This window comes from Schistocerca cancellata, chromosome 2 (assembly GCF_023864275.1).
Source record: "Schistocerca cancellata isolate TAMUIC-IGC-003103 chromosome 2, iqSchCanc2.1, whole genome shotgun sequence".
In the NCBI taxonomy this organism is placed as follows: Eukaryota; Metazoa; Arthropoda; class Insecta; order Orthoptera; family Acrididae; genus Schistocerca; species Schistocerca cancellata.
The window spans coordinates 383,600,428-383,622,690 of NC_064627.1; the positions used below are offsets into that span (position 1 = coordinate 383,600,428).

At 38.6% G+C, this 22,263-nt stretch overlaps 1 protein-coding gene across 1 annotated transcript in view; it reads right to left on the reverse strand.

The window, feature by feature from the left end:
- LOC126161790 (ribonuclease P protein subunit p30) overlaps window positions 1-22,263 on the reverse strand; it is an 89,503-nt gene that overhangs the window by 53,462 nt on the left and 13,778 nt on the right. The window contains exons 2-4 of the mRNA XM_049917864.1: window positions 18,828-18,967; window positions 17,417-17,491; window positions 5,836-5,904 (exon numbers count right to left, since the gene is read on the reverse strand). Coding sequence (XP_049773821.1) covers window positions 5,836-5,904; window positions 17,417-17,491; window positions 18,828-18,967 — 284 coding nt within the window. The remainder of the gene's footprint in view (window positions 1-5,835; window positions 5,905-17,416; window positions 17,492-18,827; window positions 18,968-22,263) is intronic.

The following is a 22,263-nucleotide window of genomic DNA, read 5'->3' on the forward strand; positions in this document are numbered from 1 at the left end:
ATCTTCCACCGTAGCCTGTTCCCTAAACCATTCGTTTGTTTTCCTGCCTTTCTTGATAGTTCCCAATATGCATATCTCCATTGATCATTGAGCACCCCTTGATTTTTGAATGGTTTTCACATTAAAAGTCTATGTCTCACACTGATAACTCAAATATACACTGACAATAGACTTTTTCAGACACTTAGGAATTGCCAATTCTGACAATTCTACTTAATTTTAAAAAATTGCTCTGCATTATTACTATTCTTTGTTTATTTCTTTTTCTGGTGATCCCATAATTCTCTTTAACTACCTTAAATACAAAAACTCATCAACTTGTTCTATGACTTCACTGTCAATGTGTACTTTTTTCTGTATGTTTTAATGCTTTGTATATTATCTATCACAGTTAAAGATGCTTACTAAAATTACAGATTGATTTGGTAATGGGCCACACTTAGGTTGTTGTCAGGCTGTGATTTGTAAATGAATTACCAGTATCAATCCTGAACTGTATCTACATGAATTTTATTTCAGTTGCCAGAGAGTGCCTATGGGCTGGTCTACTTAGTTTGTTGACAAAGGAGGTGGACAATATCTGCACCACATTCTCTGGCTGTGTGGGTAGGTCAATGTTCATCTAGTACTGCACAGTATTTGTACTGTGAAATATACCCCTGTCTTCTTGTTGAAGGATAGTGTATGCATCATATGTTTCACTTAGTCATAGAGTGTGCCCACTTGGATTTTTATCTGAGCAAAGTATGTCATATTTTTATGTGAAGATTTTTGTAATATAAATCAGTTGCACAGCACATTCTGGATGCTACCATATTTCTACATCTGCGTCTACATCTATACTCCACAAACCACCATGAAGTGAATGGCTGATGGTATGTCCCATTGTACCAGTTATTAGGGTTTCTTGCCATTCCAATAATGTATGGAGTGTGGAAAAATGATTGTTTGAATGTCTCTGTGCATGCTGTAATTATTCTAATATTGTCCTCACGATCCTGTGTGTGCGATAAGGAGGGGGGTTGTAGCATATTCCTACAGTCATCATTTAAAGCTGGTTTTTGAAATTTTGTTCATAGACTTTCTCAGGATAGTTTGCGTCTATCTTCAGAGAGTGCCAGTTCAGTTCCTTCAGTATCTCTGTGATACTCTCCCAAGGTGAAAAGAAACCTTTGACCAGTTTTGATGCCCTTCTCCGAATACATTCAATATCCCCTGTTAATTCTATTTGGTAGAGATCGTACACACTTGACCAATGTTCTAGAATTGGTCACAAGAGTGATTTTTAGGCAATCTCCTTTGTAGACTGATTGCTCTTCCCCAGTATTCTACTAACAAATGGAAGTCTACCATCTGCTTTACCCACAACTAAGCCTACGTGATCATTCCATTTCATATCCCCACAAAGTGTTACACCCAGGCATTTTTATGAGTTGGCCAATTCCAACAGTAACTCATTGATATTATAGTCCTAGTATACCACTTTTTTTTCATTTTGTGAAACTTGGTGCACAATTTTACATTTATGAACTTTTGTAGCAAGTTGCCAATTTCTGCACCACTTTGAAATCTTATCAAGATCTGACTAAATATTTATGCAGCTTCTTTCAGACAGTAAATCATTATGGATAACTTCATTATCAGCAAAGCATCATTAATATACAACATGAACAACAAGGGTCCTAACACACTTCCCTGGGGCACACCTGAAGTTACTACCACATATGAAAATAACTCTCCATCCTAGATAACATACTGTGTTCTTCCTACCAAAAAGTCCTCAATCAGACGCAAATTTCACTTGATGTCCCATATGATTGTACTTTTGACAATATGCATGGGTGTAGTACTGAGTCACATGCTTATCCAGGATCAAGAAATACTGCATCTACCTTACTGCTGAGATCCAGCACTTCCAGTATGTCATGTGAGAAAAGTGAGAGTTGGGTTTCACATGATTGACGTTTTCGGAATCCATGCTGGTTGGCATTGAGGGGGTCATTCTGCTCAAGATACCTCATTATGTTGTCAGCTTGGAATATGTTCTAATAATCTACAACCAATCAATGTCAAGGACATGGATGGTAGCTTTGAGAATCATTTTACTACCCTTCTTGTAGACGGGTGTGACCTGTGCTTTTTTCCATGAACTGGGTATGGTTTTTTGTTCAAGGGATCTAGGATGGATTACAGTTAAAAAAAAGGGGCTAACTCACTTTCAAATTCAGTACAGAATCCCATAAAGATTCTATCAGGTCCTGGAGCTTTGTTAAGTTTTAACAATTTCAGCTGTTTCTTAACACTACTGACACTAATACTTCACTTATCTTTTCAGTGGCACGAATTTAAACTGGGGCAATTCTCCTAGGACTTCCTCTGTAAAGGAACATTTGAAAATGGAGTTAACCATTTCAGTTTTTGCTTTGCTACCCTCAATTTCAGTTCCTATTTCATTCACTAGGAACTGGATGCTAAATTTGGTGCCACTAACAGCCTTTAGATACAACCACAATTTCTTTGGGTTTTGTGGAAGATCATTTGACAAGAATCTGCTATGGACTGAATGCTTCAATCATTGCTCTCTTGACAGGCATACACAGAGTGCATATTGTGTCCTTTCGCGTCCGTTACTGTCATTTCCCCAAGGGGTACCACAATTTGTCATGTGTTTCAACTGACAAGCAGTATTATAGTGAAAAGTGATTAACCTGTGGAAAATAGGCAACTGAAATGGAACTGCCACTGGTTATTAACTACAATGCCATCTATATTACCGAAGTAAGTAAAAAAATTTATATTTCGACATATCTTGCCACACAGCTATCACTCAAGATGATACATAAAAATTTTTTTATTTACCTTCTTGTCAGCTGACACACATTCATTCGCTAAAGTCATTTCACTCCTACCACTGGACTGTGGCAGACCTTATATAATGCATACCTAGACTCCTCCCTATCCTCCTCTGCGAACACCTGTCTTGTAACTGCTGCAAAGCAGGCAAGCTTTAGCAATGCACAATGCACTGGATTTCCTGGGACACTGAGGGTCAAACAGTTGGCTGTGCTTTTCAGTCCTGCCCAGAACATCCCTACCAATTTACCCACCAAAATTCCCCAAGCATCATTCATTATATACAATCTTCCTTACAATAAACCACAAGCATAAAGCTGTCAGCACCAGCATTCAGCTATACTGCATCACAGATGTCTGTTTTACGTTGCCTTTCCTTCCTCTCCAGTCTGTAATACTGATGTTTGAGCCTTACACTGTAGTTTTTCAGATTACAAATGCCAGTTTTGATTTCTCATGAGAACCAGGATTTACTCCTCTTAGTAACAGACAGTTGTTCTTAGTGCATGTACCATTAATCATTACCCTACTCTGTTTTGGTCATGAGCTCGTCCCTGAAGCCTCATGTTACTCTGGTAGCGATTTGCTGTTTAACAGCTCCCATTGTGGTATCATCACACACACTCTTAAACTAAATTACCCTTGGTGGTACACTCTCGATGCCACTCAGTTTTACTGATGACCATCTGTTACAAACATTTGACAACCACATCACTTATGATTCTGATTCTTATTGGATGTTAAGCTGACCAAACAGCTAAGGACATCAGTCTCCTGTTCACCCCCAAGAACTGAAGCAGTGTTTGGTTTGGTTTGGTTTGGTTTGGTTTTGGGGTGCTCAACTCCACTGTCATCAGCACCCGTGCAAAGACCCAATTTTTACACAGTCCAATTTTTACACAATTCAATGTAGCCACTGTCACGAATGATGATGATGATGATGATGATGATGATGATGATGCTGAAATGATGAGGATAACACAATCACACAGTCCCCAGGCAGAGAAAATCCCCAACCTGGCTGGGAATCAAACCCAGCACCTGGTAATCCAGAGGCAACAATGCTAGCCACTAGACCATGAGCTGAGGACCAGAAGCAGTGTACCCAGTCTCTTTGCGTACAGAGTACATTCTGTGTGCAAGTGTGAGAAAATATTCAAATGTTCGCACAGCATGTTTCTGAGGTGGAACATGGGAACCATCCTGGTATTCAACAAGTGGGATGTGGAAAACTGCCTAAAACACCACATCCATGGTCGCTGGCACACCAATACCTCATTGTTAATCCACCACGCAGATTCAATCCAGGGCTGGCATACCTCCACATCGCGGAAGCAGGTCATGTTGACACATATTTCTACCTGGGCTATAGCAATGAACAATGCACTGGATTGCCTGGTACACTGAGTGATACTTGGTATAAGAGACCAGATGCATTTTGTAGAGTAGATGGCCTTGGACATTGCATAATTTGTTTTCACCTTAAAGGGGCTAGGTTACAACCACTATAACAGGGACTAACAGCAGATAAAACACTTACAGATTAACTGCCCCTATTGCGCATACTGATCCAAAATCTAAAATTAGAGTTTTAGCATCAATTGCAATCGTTCTTTTTCTTAAGCCTCCTTTGGTAAATAGAATAGGAATTTTAAAGATGCCTTTGACAAAAGGAGAAGTATTAACAAAACTGTATTAGTTATAAGATTCACCCCTCCATACTCCTTTCTAGTGGAACCATTGAAAGAATTCAATCATTTGGTAACTTACTGAAAGGTCCCTCTATAAATTTGAGGGTACCGATGACCTAAACCACCAATCATCATTTAAATTGGACCTCTTTACTCTTTAAACACCACCCGATTTCCCTCTAATGCCCTCCAGATGGAGTGTTGCATTTCCTATAGAATATGGTTCATAGGGCACAAGCAGCCTGACAGGCATCATCAACCCTCAGCAGCCACAAATCTGCTCGACTTTGTAAGAATGATTCTTTAATGACAATTTCCCTGTAACTAATTGTGCCCCAAGAAGCACTTAACGACTATAAATATTGTAAATCTTTGTCCTAAATACAAAATTAATTATTATACAATAACAACTGTTACACTCCTGCAGCTTGTACGGCCTCTATCGATGAACAGTCTGTCCAAAAGAGCCTTCCACAATTCACTACTTTTGTAAACTCGTTGCTCCAATTCTACAGAAGGGGGTCGAGGAGTGCACAATGGGCGACCCAATTGGAGGGGTCAGGAAGAAAATATCCAAATTTTTTATTTCCTGGATTGTTCCAGTAATTATGTTTGATACCGTTGAGAAACAGCTCACAGCATTTTATTGTCCCACCCACTAGGCTTAGTAGGGTTCTCATGGTGAGGATTGCTGGTGGAGAGATGCCTTGGCAAAGCCTTGGTCACAATCCTTAACTAGTAGGAGAGTAGGAAACAATCACATGTTCACAGATCTGGGCAGAGAATTTCCAGTGTCTTGGCTGCTGTCTTCTGACGTGTCCCTCCCCTGCTCTCCTAGGTTCCCTCCTGAACTCTGGCCATAACAGCCCCTCTAAACTCATGGCAACTCCTTTAGGTGCACCATATGCATCCCTTATAAATAAAATAAATGCCAAGGGATTTTTAGCAGATTAAATTTGGTCCTCATTTATACAATTATGTAACTATCCTGGATGCCCGTCACTTTGTCCCACTCTGCACATTGATGCACGCACACGCACGCACACAGTATGTGCTGAGAACACCCATGGGGAAACAACAGTATCGATTTTATTCCCAGTTGCAGGCCACAGGATTGGCACATGTGACTCACAGGGGTTGGTGCTGATGTAAGATTTGAGAAAAGGGTAGTTGGCTATCATCTGTTCATCCAGATAGGATACAAGACACATGGCAGATATAGGATTCAGGAGAAGGATAGTATCAATTGTAGGTGATGTTTAAAAGTTAAAAACCAGTTAAAGCAAGTTACCTGAAATGCTGATTGTGTTTTTGGCACAGCTGCTAGGATCTTATACTTCTTCAGGTTTTTCGACTGATTCTGAAACAAAACCATTAGAAATTTTAACATATCAAAATTATGAGTATTACACAGTTCTTCCTTTTACTTATCATAATTTTTAAAAGCTACTTTTAAAAAATGGTAGCTCAGAGAGAGAGACAATTTTATTTTGATAAACAACAATAAGCAAATGTACACAAAGGAACCACTTACTAATATGGTTTGCTATAACACTCATAAAGGAATCAAACTAAGTTTTCAGACCCAGCAAGCCCTCTGTCAGGGAAAATACTAAACAGAAAAGTATGTCATGAAAGACAAGGAGTACCAACTATCTGTATGGAAAACTGTGGATATGGGATTCCCTGACAGCAGTTTCTTTGGGACACATTTTTTCATGTAACACATACTTGATTTTCACAGCAATGTTCAATCAAGAAAATCTCTAGTTTTTGTATATAACGAAAATTTAATCATCACTATGTCAAATTTAGAACTGAAATAAATAACAGCATGCATAACCAAAATTACAAGCCTTTCACCATTGTTGCCTTTATTTATATTAAATTTTTAAAGCTGAATGTAAAAGTCATCAGTGGACAATCTGATATCCAAAACTGGTTTAATATACAGAAACCGATACTTAACTTGAAAAAATAAAGTGTAGAAATTTTGAGTTTTCAACAACAATCACAAAAATATGCACTACTTTAATATAATTTTAATCTGACAAAAGATTGTAGTAGTACACAACATACAATTTATTGGGGTCAATACAAACAACAGGCCACACCAGAATGGACACACTTTGAACACCGAAAGCCATGAGTAATGTTTTCTTTACCCAAAGGATATTAATCAAAACTGCAGTGAAGAGAATGCAAAATTTATCTACTATGCTTACTTGCAATCTTTTGTAAAGGTAAGTTACACTTCAATGTTTTCCCTACTGTGAGACAGTTTGTTTAGATTACAATCACCATCATTTTTATTTATGATCTGCTGTATCTTCATTAAGTGTTCACACAAACCATGTAATTTTTCTTTTATGTAGACTCTTTCCCTAATGCAACGTTTTTGGTGCTGGAAACTGTAAACTTCATTCAAATTCTTAACTTTCTAGCAATTAAGAGACAGCATTTCTTCAAAAATAAGATTGTATTGATCCTTCACTTACAAAACAAAAACAATTCATAAAGATTCGTATTCATACAAGCACTATAAAAAAAAATTATATCCATTCTGTTTAACATTAATGATAGTTCTCTTAGCCCTTTCTGAAAGACAACATTATTCTTAATGTCATGGCGTGCACAGTTCCATGGCATGCCTCACATCTCCAGGCCAGGACATGGCAGCATGGAATAAACTGCTAAACCAGTAAGTCCTGTGAATTGTAGTAAAGCTGCTATCATTGTCCTTGTGCAAACCTGTGGCATCCATCAATATTTGCGCACTTGCCAAACAGTATGCCTTTTTAGACTGACAAGCTATAAAAACAAATACTTTCAATGTGATGATTATCATTCATTGTTTTGGTACACACTGTGCAACACATCACTTCACCCTAGTGATGTATAGACATTCTCCTATTCTAAAAGGCAACATCCTCATGGACTGTGTTCAGTAGCACTGGGGTATAATTTGTGCATACTGAGAGATTGTAGTGTTAGTGATATTTTTGTTAGAGTAACTGGCAATCAGACAGTGGTCAGAATACTGTCTTGCATCGTCTGTTTTGACGCTAGAGACACTGTAGGCATGAAGGAAGCTGGAAGTCTATCAACAGATTACTGTACATGTTGGGCAGAATATACTGGTGCTATGTCACTGCTTTCAACAGCGGTCTGTGGAACATTTCTGCATCTCCATACTTGTGGACTATGTTCTGGACATTCGTATAGTACAGGCAGTTGTCAGGTTCAAAGCATTGTGCATGCAGTGGTGGCTAACCAAACATCATCCAGGGATGGAATCCGGGCACATGATGCACCTGCTGTATCATCCGGGCCAATGGGAACCATCTGCTCGCAGCAAAATTAAGGTCACATGTGCCTCTGGTCAGGCTACCACAACACCACCAAGCACAGCTACTCTGGAGTCGGGAAGTCAGACTGGAGACTGGAATGGTGCTTTGTTGTCTTCAGTGATGAGAGTAGGTCCTGCCTGCAGGTGAGTGATGGACGTACATGTGTTTGACATAGAACAGGCAAGCTGCTTATTCCAGAGGTCACATGCATATGATGCAGAGGTTCAATCTCAGACTTCATTATATGGGGGTGGCGGGTGGGGGTAGGGGCTGGGGGTGTGGGATGGGGGGAGTGGGGTGGTTGGTGGGTGGGGCAGCAGCAGTTGCTTAGTACAATCTCGGTTACATTTGGCATTTCTACTGGGTAAAGTGCCAACTGCCTGCTACATGTTACAGCAGAGGTTCCGAACATTTCTTAGACCATTACTCCTGAGTGCAACCATACCTCAGCTTCTCGGAAACAGTGCAAGCTAACTTAAGTCAATATTCCAAAGTAGCATCCAGTCCACGTCCTATCAAAGTTTCTCAATATTAACACCTTAGTGAAACTCCATAGCACACTTGCTGCTCACTCTACAGATCGCATTGCAACTCACTCAGGCATTCCCCGGGTCAGCTTACATGGTCTCATCAGAGGGCATTTCTCTCGACAAGTGCCATTTGAGTCACAGCTCCACGGCAGTCGACAGTAATGTTGTGCAAGCTACCCTGTTTCCTTAGTAACGTCGGGTGGCGCCACTACACAATTGGTGATAAATTATGGAATATTGCAATACGGCTTCTGAAAGCCAGGCTTTCACGATATATTTAGACAGCAGATACAGGATAGTCTGAAAGACTGCAATGATAAAGAGAGAGTGTTAAAAAACTAAATAAAAATAAGAAAGGCTACAAAGATAAACTTATGAACAGTATGTAAATTTGAAAAGAAAAGAGTCTTGCGGTTCACACCAGGAACACAGTTTATTCTGCCCTACATCCTGAGCATGCTTCCTTATGCCAGAATTCAACCAAAGACCATTGTGTGTGTGTGGGTGTGTGTGTGTGTTCTGATCAATACAGCATACAGTCTCATTCTACAGCTGGAGATGGCCTCATCGCTGCCAGGTTGGTTCACCTCACGGTGGAAATGTTGTATCAGAGTAACTGTTGTCAGCGTGTGTACAGCAATGTATAAATATACTTCTTTAAACTATGCATTTTATGATTGTTTTGTTCATTGGGCAGTTTGCTCTTTCAAACGATGAGTTAAAATTTCAGGCTCCTGCAGTAAGTTAAGGAAATACCTCTATGGGGTAGCATGAATCACTTTCATTCGCTGGTGTATATTTTGCGTGCTGTGCTTTGCATGGTTTATGGTGTATACCTAACACAGTTTTATTATTCGTGCCTACATGTTCCTTAAACCATGTATAGAAACTGTTTGGACTGTCCTATGTAGGGGTTTTTGCACTCTATACATTTTATTTTTTATGCTACAACCCCATAAATATGTAGACACCTGTGGTTGGTGACAATCTCATTAAACTTCTTCTGGGTATACTGCCACACAATCTTATAAAATTATTCAAATGCTAAAATACTAAAAGATCTCACATTTCCTCCATGTTGAAGCAGCTTTTCTCAAGGTGTAAACTGATTTAGCTGAAGATGCTTCAACAGCTACACTTAATTTTTCCACATCATAGTCAATACTATTGTGTAGTCTCAATTTAATGGAAACTTGTGTATGAAATGCTATACTGAGGTTTTAGAAAAAAAATTCAATTTTTTTGTTTCCTCTGTATGGAAGCATTGTATTTTTTGTATTTCCGTTGCGTATTACTTAGCCTCTTGGAAATTGTTAAACTTTGCTTTTAATTATTTAAACCATTTTGATTATGTCAGTCAGTATAAAATCATTGGCTGTTGCAAGCTGCTTAAGCATGTCTCGTATGTGCTGCTTTTCAATTTCTATCAAGAGTGGTTTAAAAAGTCTGTTACTTCTGCTGCTAACGAAAGCCATCTTGTGTTGTATAGGGTGGGAGGAATTTGTGCTCATTATGTTATCTTAAAAGATTATTTACCATACATTTTGAGCATCTGCCCTCCATTATTTTTAGATATGATTAGTCTAAAACATTTAAAGCTTTATATTGATCATGTTCAACTGTAAAGATGATTTTCTGAATTATAACAAATGATCTGAATGAAGTGGCGCAACTGCTGCGGCACCATGAATAAGATGGCACCTGTTGAGAAGAGTGCCCTCTGGCAAGACCACGTACGCCGGCCCAGGTCCTGCCTGAGTGAGTTGTGATGCGACAGGTATCAAAACAAATTAGGCTGCACAATTTCAATGAAATAAATTCAAAACAAAAACATAGAAACACCACGACCTCTAAAGCAGGTAAAGTAAACCTGTTAATCATTATAGACAAACACGAATGTATACAGAAAACTTAGAAGTTTTTTATGGAGAATGCTATAGAACACACGGATTACAATCCTGGAAAGATGATTAAAATAACCTACAAATCGAACTGTGTGCCACACAATTTTTATTTGTTCCTGCAGAGAGAAGTAACTTTATAAATATGAACCCCAGAACACACATAAGAAAAGTGCAAAAAACATTGCACAAAAGACCAAAATACTAGCGTAAAGAAGCTGACTCAGGACAATGGACTGAATTGACAGTGTTCTTGAAATGAAGTGCAGGAGATTCTTCTATTCTAATTTAACTTTATATACTGTCCACAAACTTTTCTTTGTAACTGTTTTATTTAAAACGCAATGACTCTAATCCTCTTGATACGACACATATAAAGTGTAACATCTCCTAAATGTACATCCTTCCATTCTAAAACTGTAACCAACTAGTTGCTCCACAAATATAAGTGTAACCATACACACTGTTTTATTTACCATGTGCATGTTTCAGGTTAGTTAGGTAAAATCTAACACTGTATGTCTCTAATTTATTTTAACATCCACTGCAATAGCAGTGCATCAAGCAGAACTGTTGACTATGATGTCTGGTGAATGTGGATCTTATTGTTCATATCAGTTTTAAAATAGTTCTCACAATTCAGATAGAGTGGTGAATGTTTTATCAGAAGAGTTCCCTGAACTGATTTATCAGAAGATTTCCTTGATATTTAAAGATTGAAATTCCAAATTTCTCTGGCCCAGTTTCTGATTTATGCGAGAGCAAGTTTTAGTTTCTAGTTTTCAAAATAAAAAATGACATATTTCGAGTTGCATAACACTTATTAGAGATTATTCCAAGTTCAACTATGATTGAAAAATGGATACACATAGACAGGAAACAGATAATTCTTATTTGTTAAAGAAATAATGTTCAATTGTAATACTATGTAACACAGTAACAGCAGACAAATTTAAAATATTTTATTATAAATTTCATTCACACAGAGAAAATTCATAATAGATAAATAGTAAACATTATAATATCATTAAAAAAAGAAAGTAAGAAGGAAAGCAACAAACTGATAAGGCCCTGAAGACAATGCGATAGTCAACAGACCACCATAGGTTTGTTAAACTAAGTCAAATGTCAGTACATAAAAATATGCACAAAGTTACGGTATTCATAACACTAGAGTCACAATTGGAAAGTTATAGTTTTAGTAACTCGTAACACTTTTATACAATAAATTGATAATAATTCATTAGTCACCAGACCAACAGAGCTACTCTAAGGCAACCAAACTAACACCATAAATGAAATTTATGCAGTGTCAAGCCTTTGAACACACGCACTAACACAGTGTGCTGCATTATTTCTTATGTAGTGGTCGATTATTATCTAAATGTAAGTCAGCAAGTGTGTTGCCCAAAGGTTAAGCTCTGGCACAGCATGACCAAGAAAGAAGTTTGATGGGGTCGTAGCTATGATTATTACCTGGCACTGTGTGAGCTGGCTGTTGTTTTCTAGTCAAAATTGTATCTGTCAAATGAGGCCATCATATCGTAGCATATGGTGAGTGCGCATCTCCAAGTGTTATTCAAGGGGACTGCACATCTTCACTTCACCAGCGCAGTTATTCATCAAAGTCATTTATCTGAGCTTACGGTGTGAAAATTAAGTTCAAGTTTCCCCTCATTTCTGGCAGTCCATAGGATGTTCACAATGACAAAGTGACAATGGGTGACAGAAGAACGAGAATCTCTGTTTGTTGTGTGATTGCAGTTGTGCTGCTCCTTTAATTCTTTCCCAAAAGCATATCAAAGGTTATGTACTTTCTTCACTACACTGTCATGTCAGGCTCCAGATATTTCTGTTTTCCTATTTGGAAAAATTAAGTGACTGGCCCCCTTTTTTCACTGGACTGGAATATGAAAAACATTCTAGATCTTAATGAGCAGCAAGATCCTGGTAGCCTTCAATAAAAGCCAAAAGGTGCATTACAAAAATAAAAAGATATAGGTAACAATACGAGAGAAGGAAAGTTGCCAGTCACCATATAGCGGAGATGCCAAGCCGCGATAGGCACAATAAAAAGATTCACACAATCATAGCTTTCGGCCATTAAGGCCTTTGTGAGCAGTACACACACACACACACACACACACACACACACACACACACACAAGTGCAGCTTGCACACACACCTGCAGTCTCAGAGAGCTGAAACTACACTGCATGATGGGAGTGACGACTGGGTGGGGGTAAGGAGGAGGCTGGGGTGGGGAGGGAGAGGGATAGTATGGTGGGAGTGGTGGACAGTGAAGTGTTGCAGTTTAGATGGAAGGTAGGAGAGAAGGTGCGGAGGGAGTAAGTAGCAGAAAGGAGAGAAATAAAAATAAAAGAAATTAAAAGACTGGGTGTGGCGGTGAAATGACGGCTGTGTGGTGCTGGAATGGGAACAGGGAGGGGGATGGATGGTCGAGGACAGTGACTAACAAAGGTTGAGGCCAGGAGGGTTACGGGAATGCAGGATGTACTGTAAGGAAAGTTCCCACCTGCGCAATTCAGAAAAGCTGGTGTTGGTGGGAAGGATCCATATGGCACAGGCTGTGAAGCAGTCACTGAGATGAGGGATATCATGTTTGGCAGTGTGTTCAGCTACAGGGTGGTCCATTTGTTTTTTGGCCACAGTTTGTCGGTGGCCATTCGTGCGGACAGACAGGTTGTTGGTTGTCATGCCTACATAGAATGCAGCACAGTGGTTGCAGCTTAGCTTGTAGATCACATGACTAGTTTCACAAGTAGTCCTACCTTTGGTGTGATAGGTAATGTTAGTGAGTGGACTGGAGTGAGTGGTGGTAGGAAAATGTATGGGACCGGTCTTGCATCTAGGCCTATTACAGGGGTATGAGCCATGAGGTAAGGGATTGGGAGCAGGGGTTGTGTAAGGATGGACGAGTATATTGTGTAGGTTCGGTGGATGGGGGAATATCACGGTAGGAGGGGTGGGAAGGATAGTGGGTAGGACCTTTCTCATTTCAGGGCACAACGAGAAGTAATCGAAACCCTGGCGGAGAATGTAATTCAGTTGCTCCAGTCCCGGATGGTAGTGAGTTACGAGGGGAATGCTCCTCTGTGGCCGGACTCTGGGATTTTGGGAGGTGGTGGGAGACTTGAAAGATAAGGCACGGGAGATTTGTTTTTGTACAAGGATAGGAGGATAATTACGGTCAGTGAACACTTCAGTGCGACCCTTGGTATATTTAGAGAGGGACTGCTCGTCACTGCAGATGCAACGACCACGGGTGGCTAGGCTGTACGGAAGGGACTTCTTGGTATGAAACGGGTGGCAGCTGTCGAAGTGGAGGTATTACTGGTGGTTAGAGGTTTGATATGGATGGAGGTACTAATGTAGCCATCTCTGAGGTGGAGATCAACATGTAGGAAGGTGGCTTGTTGAGATGAGTAGGACCAGGTGAAGCAAATGCGGGAGAAATAGTTGAGGTTCTGGGGGAATGTGAATAAGGTGTCCTCCTCACCTTCAATCCAGATAGCAAAGATATAGGCTGTGTAGCAGCAGGCTCAGTTCAGGTGACTGTTGATGAGAAAATTGATATCTCATGCAACTATAGTTCAAAACATCCCCCACCTAAAACTGCCACATGAATGTGTTTGAATAATTGAATAATTGTGTTTCTGCCCATTGGTCAACACAAGCTTTAAGTTTAGGTCAACACAAGCTTTAAGTTTATGTTCATTGTGATGTCTGCAGCAAATCATCCTCACTACTGGTTCCACCTGCCTTTTCATAATTATAATAACATAAACATCGACTAAAATAGTTTTACTCTTCTGGTAATTATTTAAGGTTTATTGTAGTTCTCTCTCTTTAAAATGGAGTACTTCACTATTACAAATATGATATCGCTTTGGCCTTCACACCCACTTCCATACACTGACACCAACAGAAGAAATTAGTTCTTACCTACATCTTTTCATTATTTGTATGCCACTTGTTTATTACTGGGATCACATATTGCAAATTTACTAATTCATATAAGTTTATGCTCTTACCATGGCATTTGTCTTTGACTGGGGGTTCAACTTCCTGCATATGCAATGGTTTTTTTCCCAAAAAGCTAATTTCAGCACTGCTTTCTATGTGAATAACCATTATGCTTTTAATAAGGCACTCATGAACATTTGTTTAATATAGCTTTTTGTCCAACATTTCCATTTCATTATAATTTGTTACCTGGGTACCTTCCCAGTGACAATGTAATCCACCTGTTACAATAATTTTGAGGCATAATGTAATCAGCATTTCATAATAATTTTGAGGCATACTTCCACCATTAACTTGAAGTAACTCATGCCACATAGAACAATAATAATTATGTAAGGTTTATTTTTGGCAACCATTGTCCTAATTATTACAAAACAGAATGAAATGACAAATAGTGTGTCACCCCTTTTTATACATGGAAGTACATTACAATACTTCATAAATGTGAAACAATAAGTTTATTACAGTGTCTCGGCTCCAGTGGAGTAAGAATAAAAAAAAAAAAATCATCTACACTGCAGCTTAAGTTATTAGTTTCATAAATTGTAGCTTTGCTTACAATTATTTTATGATCATTTGAGTCTCTTTGTATTAGACTAAATTTTGGAGCAGAAAATGTAATTACTATTTCATTCATTAACTAGAAAAAATATGAAACAAACAGCCACACTTCTCACCACTTGGAGCACTAATGTCACTACAGCTGTCAAACAGTAACTACTTCCATAACAATACATGTCATTACTGTAGATGTTAGACTGTATTTTGAAACTCACATTCAATTATAGATTCTCCTGTAACAGGTTGGACGAGGTAGTTCCTCTGATCAGAAGAAAGGAAGTATTAATACATGTTTAGTGAAGCACCATGAGTTTCAGTCCGACCATCAGTTGTTGACTGCTTCACTTTTCTAGTTTTCTAACTGTAACTACACAGTGAGCACCTTTAGCCAACTACATTAAGTAACACTGGCATAGTTGAGATGTGCATAAATGTTTACTTAACGAATCCGATGCTGAATTTCACACTGCTGAAATTAATCCATCTTTTAGGATTCTTTGTACTGAAGAGCAGTACTTCTATAACAAAATACTCCCTCCCCGTCCCCCACAAGCGCGCAAACACGCGCGCGCGCTCACACGCACACGCACACACAGGATTGTATGTTCAGCTGGCACAATATACACTGAAGCACCAAAGAAACTGGTATAGGCATGCATATTCAAATACAGAAATATCTGAACAGGCAAAATACGGCGCTGCAGTCGGCAATGCCTATATAAGATAACAAGTGTCTGGTGCAGTTGTTAAATCGGTTACTGCTGCTGCAACGGCAGTTTATCAAGATTTAAGTGAGTTTGAATGTGGTGTTATAGTCAGCACATGAGCAATGGGACACAGCATCTCAGAGGTAGTGATGATGTGGGGATTTTCCCGTACGATCATTTCATGAGTGCCCCCTGAATATCACAAATCTGGTAAAACAAAAAATCTCCAACATTTCTGTGGTCCATAAAATCTCCAACATTTCTGTGGTCAGGAAAAGATCCTGCAAGAACAGGACCAAAGATGACTGAAGAGAACTGTTCAACATCACAGAAGTGCAACCCTTCCACAAATTGCTGCAGATTTCCGTGCTGGACCATCAACAAGTGTCGTGTGTGAACCATACAATGGAACTTCATCGATATGGTCTTTCGGAGCTGAAGGCCCACTTGTGTACTCTCGATGACTGCACGACACATAGCTTTACACCTTGCCTCGGCCCATCAACACTGACATTGGACTGTTGATGACTGGGAAACATGTTGCCTGATCAGACAAGTCTCGTTTCAGATTGTATCGAGCAGACAGATGTGTACGGGTTTGGAGACAACAACAAACCCTGCAAGTCAGCAGGGGCAGTTCAAGCTGGTGGAGGCTCTGTAATGGGGCGGAGGCTTTATAATGGTGTGGGACATGTGCATTTGGAGTGATACGGGCCCCCTGATATGTCTGGAAATTACTCTGACAGCTGACAAGTATTTAAGCATCCTGTCTGGTCACCTGCATCCATTTATGTCCATTGTGCATTCTCACAGACTTGGGCAATTCCAGCAAGACAATGCAACACCCCACACATCCAGAAATGCTACAGAGTAGCTCCAGGAACACTCTTCTGAGTTTACACACTTCTGCTGGACACCACACTCCACAGAAATGAACGTTATTGAGCATATCTGGGATGCCTTGCAACATGCTGTTCAGAAGGGATCTCCACCCCCTCGTACTCTTATGGATTTATGGATAGCCCTGCAGGATTCATGGTGTCAATTCCCTCCAGCACTCCACACTAGTAGAGTCCATGCAATGTCATGTTGTGGCACTCCTGTGTCCTCACAGGGGCCCTTCATGATATTAGGCAGGGGTACCAATTTCTTTGGCTCTTCAGTGTAGCAGTGTGAGTATGTGTGAGGGGCAGGAGGGTGAACACGACTTTATGCGTACTTTGGCTCATTAAAGGATCCATCTTTTCATTCTTTTTCTGTGCATGTCAGACGGTTCAATGCCTCGATTATTTGGTAAGTTGTCTCCTTCACTCTTAAATTATTTCCATTGAGCTAGAACTTTCCTCTTGATAAAGATACAATTATTTAATAGTGAAAGTGTGGCTGAAATAATTTACCTCAAATAATTTCTATCTGCTGTATACCAAATTATAATTTAAAAACTATATATGGAGGGATCAGATAAGTGTTCTTACTCTTATTGTTGTTGTGGTCTTCAGTTCATAGACTAGTTTGATGCAGTTCTCCTGCAATTACAGTTTTCTAAATAATCGGAAACAGTTAAGATCCTTTATACTAAAGTGGAACAAGACTTGTAATTTACTGCCATGTATTTCAGACTTTGAAAATTCATGACAATAGAGTAAAGTGTCGTGCTAATGAAGTTTTGTTTTTAGAATGTTTAACATTCATATATGATTAGATTATGACTCTTTAATTACCAGGAAGGATGTTACTAAAATATTTTCACAAAGCAAGGAATACTGTACACATACCAGCATGTGAAATTGTTGCTGATCAGAAAATGGAAATGTCAGCCTGTGTACTAAGGTCAATTTGTCACCAAATTCCTGAAACAAATAATTTCTTTATTGTGCACACAGAAAATGACAGCTACAGTCATTCACTGTTCTAACTAATATTTAGCATGTAAGATACACAAATCCAATAGATAAAGAAATTTTAACCTATAAAAATTGAGTTCTTCAGTTCATATCAAAATGTTTTCATGCTTTCACAGCAGACCAGAAATCTTGAAGGCAGAACTGTTGCTCACAAAAGGGAATTGCAAATTATTACATTTAAACCACATGTGTCAAATATATGTAAACTCTGAGACATTCAGAATGAAAAGTTAGTTCCAATCCAAAAGACATGGAAATGAATCTTTTCGACAAATTAAAACTATGAACAAGACAACTCTAAGATATCGCATACATTCTTTTTCACCATCAAAGTTTAACATAAACTTTGGGTAAACAATATAGCATTGTTGGTATCTCTATATCTGATCTGCAAATATGATTGCAGTCAAAACATATGTTTTCCATTTCATATTTCATGTTGTTACTTCATGAGTAGTTTCCTAGAAACAACAAGAAAAATTACTAATTGCGGCCTAATGAAACACATGATTACACTTCTCTGTACAGATTTTAGTTGCACTGATATCTACAATTTGCTTTTCAGTAATAGCATGTATTACATACAATTCATCATTAAAAAGTATGCATGATTCTTACTTATAGCAGGAATGATGCATGCAACTTAGATGGATAGTATTTTCAGAATACAGAAGCACATTACAAGAATTATATCTGATCTTAATTGCAGAACATCCTGCAGGAAGTTTTCAGTAACCTTGGCATTTTGCCAACTGTTTCACACACATGTACTCACTAATTTCCACAACTATTCCTCTTTGATCAAAATATAGTAAAGCATGCATATAACACTAAAAGCACTAAACCTCCACAAATACTTCAAGGGTGTAACATTAGTATAAAAAGGAATCAGGTAAGTATGCACACATGTATTCAACAACCTGCCAGAGTATATTAAATATACTATAGGTAATGTGGTGGAGTTTACAACTGAACAAAGACCTTTTTGTCGAGTAACCCCTTCTACTCCACTGAAGAGTATCTTCAAAGGATTTAGTAAAATTCATGTTTTAGTTTATTTAGTAATTAGTATTACAATACAATTATATTTCGTGTAATCTTATGCAATGTCACTTCATTTCTCTTAAATAAATCGTACAACCTTGACATATTTCAACATCTTAAAGATGTGGAATGTGACTAATGTAAGGTAATGTGCTGTGCTGATGGGAATCTTATGACGGACTCCACAAATAACAATGCAAGAATTGGACAAATTATCTTTGAATGTCTTCAACATTACCTTAACAAGTGTACTTATTTCTAGCGGTTCTGGTACAATATCGGTAACTTCACGTATTTCTCCTTTCTTCTTTTTCTTCTTCTTTGTGTCACTGCCTAGATCTTCGATTTCATAATTGAGAGCTACAGTCTTGTAGCCATCTGAAATAAGCCACAATAACACTTTTAAAAAATTAAGATTAAAAGAACACAAGACGTAGATTATGTTGTTGATGTAATTTAACATTACTCCTTTGCATTCCCAAGATGTTTTATTGTTATTTCAGTTTTGCATATTGACATGTCACATCTAAACTTTATTTTGCACTACCTTATGCTTTGTCACACTTTAGCATGGATGTTTCTGCCATTCTTTCATCTGCTGTTTTTAGAGAGGATTTTCAGCCCCAGAGCTTAATAGTAGTTTGTACACTTTTACAAGATCTGTCCAGAAAGTACATGCCACTTCGTTCTACCACCACCGTAGCATTAGTGTCACAGTTTTGCCAGCTGAAGTTCATCATCAACGTGTGGACATTTATGGTAAAAATTTAATGACTGATGGTGAAAACATGGGCAAGACAATTCATTGATCAATGAACCAATGTTCATGATGAAGCACAGAGTGGCCAGCCTTCTGTTGTCAGTGATGGTTTGGTTGAGAAAATGAATAAGAAAATACGTGAAAAACAGACTTTTCACAATAAGAATACTCGTGATGCTTTTCCACAGATTTCAGAAACTCTTTTTCTTGAGATTGTCACAAATCACAGAAATTTTCACAAATTGTGTCCCTGTTGGTTTACAAAAATGCTTACAGATGTTCACAAAATGAAGCGACTTGGCAGTGCCTTGACATTTCTTACCTGAGACAGTGATAAGGGAGACAAGTTCTTAAACAAAACTGTGATCGACAATGAAACTTGGGTTTGTCATGTCATTCCATAATCAAAACAACAGTTGATGGAATGGTTGCTAAAACAAATCAACAGTTAGTTGTGATTTGTTTGTCTCAATACAGCAGTATATGCAAGCTGGTTTTCTGTTAGGACTTACACAATATATATAATCAAATCTAGGACTTTACTGTGTATATGGAAGGATGGAGGGGGGGGGGGGGGGGGGAATCATACAGCTTTTGTATCATTTCCAAATTCTCGTAAGTAAATGAAGGCATTTTCTTAATCTATTACAATTGCAACTACAACAGTGAGAAAATTATCGAGACTGTGAAGCTGGAAGCTATGCTGCAAAGAATATTTTTATTTGTGTTAAAAAGACACAGATGTAACTTGAGGACATGGGGAGAGGTGGACTGTAGCACCACAGCTCTCCTCACCCTTCCCCCATATTTACCTCTGTCCATATGCCATGATCTGACTATAAGGAAAGGACAACAGAGAGGTGTTTCCATCAGTTAGCACATGGTTTTGATGCACTATGAGAAATACAGTCATGTCACAACTATTATTGAATTTTTAAACTGATTCAACTGTGGGTTCATGGAGAGACATTGTATTTTGTATTAACTACATGAAACACTTTTTCCCTGGTTCACAAAACTTTATTATCTTTGTATGACTTTGATTTCGGATTGTAAGCCCACTTTCCAGTACAAAACTGTTTCCAAAGATGTCAAATAAGTGAAGATAAACACATCAACTTCTCAGACTATTGCTTTTCAAGGTAAACTGTAAAAGTTATCTCTATTGACCATTTGTCAGAGTTAAATTTGCATTTTAAAGCCTTATGACATCCATTGGAATAATATTTACTGTCATTAAGACTAAACATACAATACAATGGAGTTATTAGCACAGGGATAATTAAACTGAGTATGCTCATTCAGTAGTAAATGTGGGGATGCACTCATCTTTTCTTTCTTTCTAAGTGAGTGAGCTTCCCCTCTACATCTGTTACATAATTGTCTTCATGATTTAAGCAATGTGCAGCAAAGGATCTGGTGTCTTTGATATTCAGCTACAATTATGTTCTCTGAATAATGCAATTTGTCTTTCATAGGTAAAATTTCTGTCCCACAGACACAGATAGATGTTTCTTCAGTTCAAAAGAGAAACACCTTGCCATCAAGTGAGATTTATAAGATCATATGCCAGGAGTGGCAAACCTGTTATAGAAGTCAGACTGAGTGGTCAATCTCCACTAGGCTCAAAGAACACAATACACGATGGAGATTAAAGAAGGCAGATTCATCCTTTTCTGAACACTGCTTAAACCACAATTACAAATATGTAATTGATGTACAAGTCACACAAAGGGAAAGGGTGCAAAGCACATTCAATGAGAAATATTAGAAGTTAAAAACAGATATGTTCATCCTCACATTTACTACTGAATCAGTAGACTCAGCTCAATTATTTACCCCTTTTAGATTATGTTGCACCTTCTATGTAGGAGTGGAACCTTAGTGCCTTCATTCATAAACAGGTAATCACGCAAATATGCAGTTTTGTGTTCTTAGTGTTATTGCAGTGTATGTTTAGTTGTAGCTGGAATAATATTATCCTAATGGATGTCATAAGATATTACTATACAAATGTAACTGTGTCAAAATAGCCAACAGAGATTGTGATGACATGTTTACTTAACCAGCACCACATCACTTGCAGTGTTCACATTTGACGCCACTGGTGAGGGAACAAAATGAGAGCTCCTACTTTCCTTACTGCCAGCATCACTGCAGAACAAGTGGGGACAGCTGCATGTTAGCAGCATGGCCCACAGTCTCTTCCATCATTCATGCTCCATGAAGGTTGGACTTTAAGATTAGAACTGTTCATCGATTGTTATGACAGATTTGCTTGTTACTGGACTTGGCCTTTTCCAGTTGTTTCTGTCCACCTGTCTGTGTCACCACCAGTGCTTGAACATAAAAATTATATTTACTGTGTGCTTTTGTTATTTGCAGTAAAACTGTAGATTTCTACAGCTTTTGGCAACAAGATCAATCTGTTTGTTCTGCAAGCACTATGGATCTGGTGTTGATTCCGTTGTTACAACAGCAGCAGCAGCAGCAGCTTGAAATGCAACAACAGCAAATAGACTTCTTCATAAGTTGGTTATGACTTCCCAGGGTACTGTGGTCTTCTGCACACACTCGTGGCACACCAACCTGCACTCCCAGATTTTCTGCTGTTCCAAGAGATGAAGGAAGAGTGGGACATGTACTTACTGTGGTTGCAGCAGAATTATGCAGCATTTCCGGTAGTGGACCTGACTTTACAAAAATCCTTTTTCTTGTCTTGGATCGAGCCCAAAATGTTCATTTTCTTCTGAAACTTGTTCTGTTAAAGGACCCTGTGACATAGTCATTTTCTCAAATGTACAAGTTTCTCAATGACTATTATCTTAAGCAAAACCATGCTGTGATTTCCTACAGAGATGTTCACCAACAATGACAGAAAGCTGGTCATATGTGTCAGGTATGGGTAGCCGAC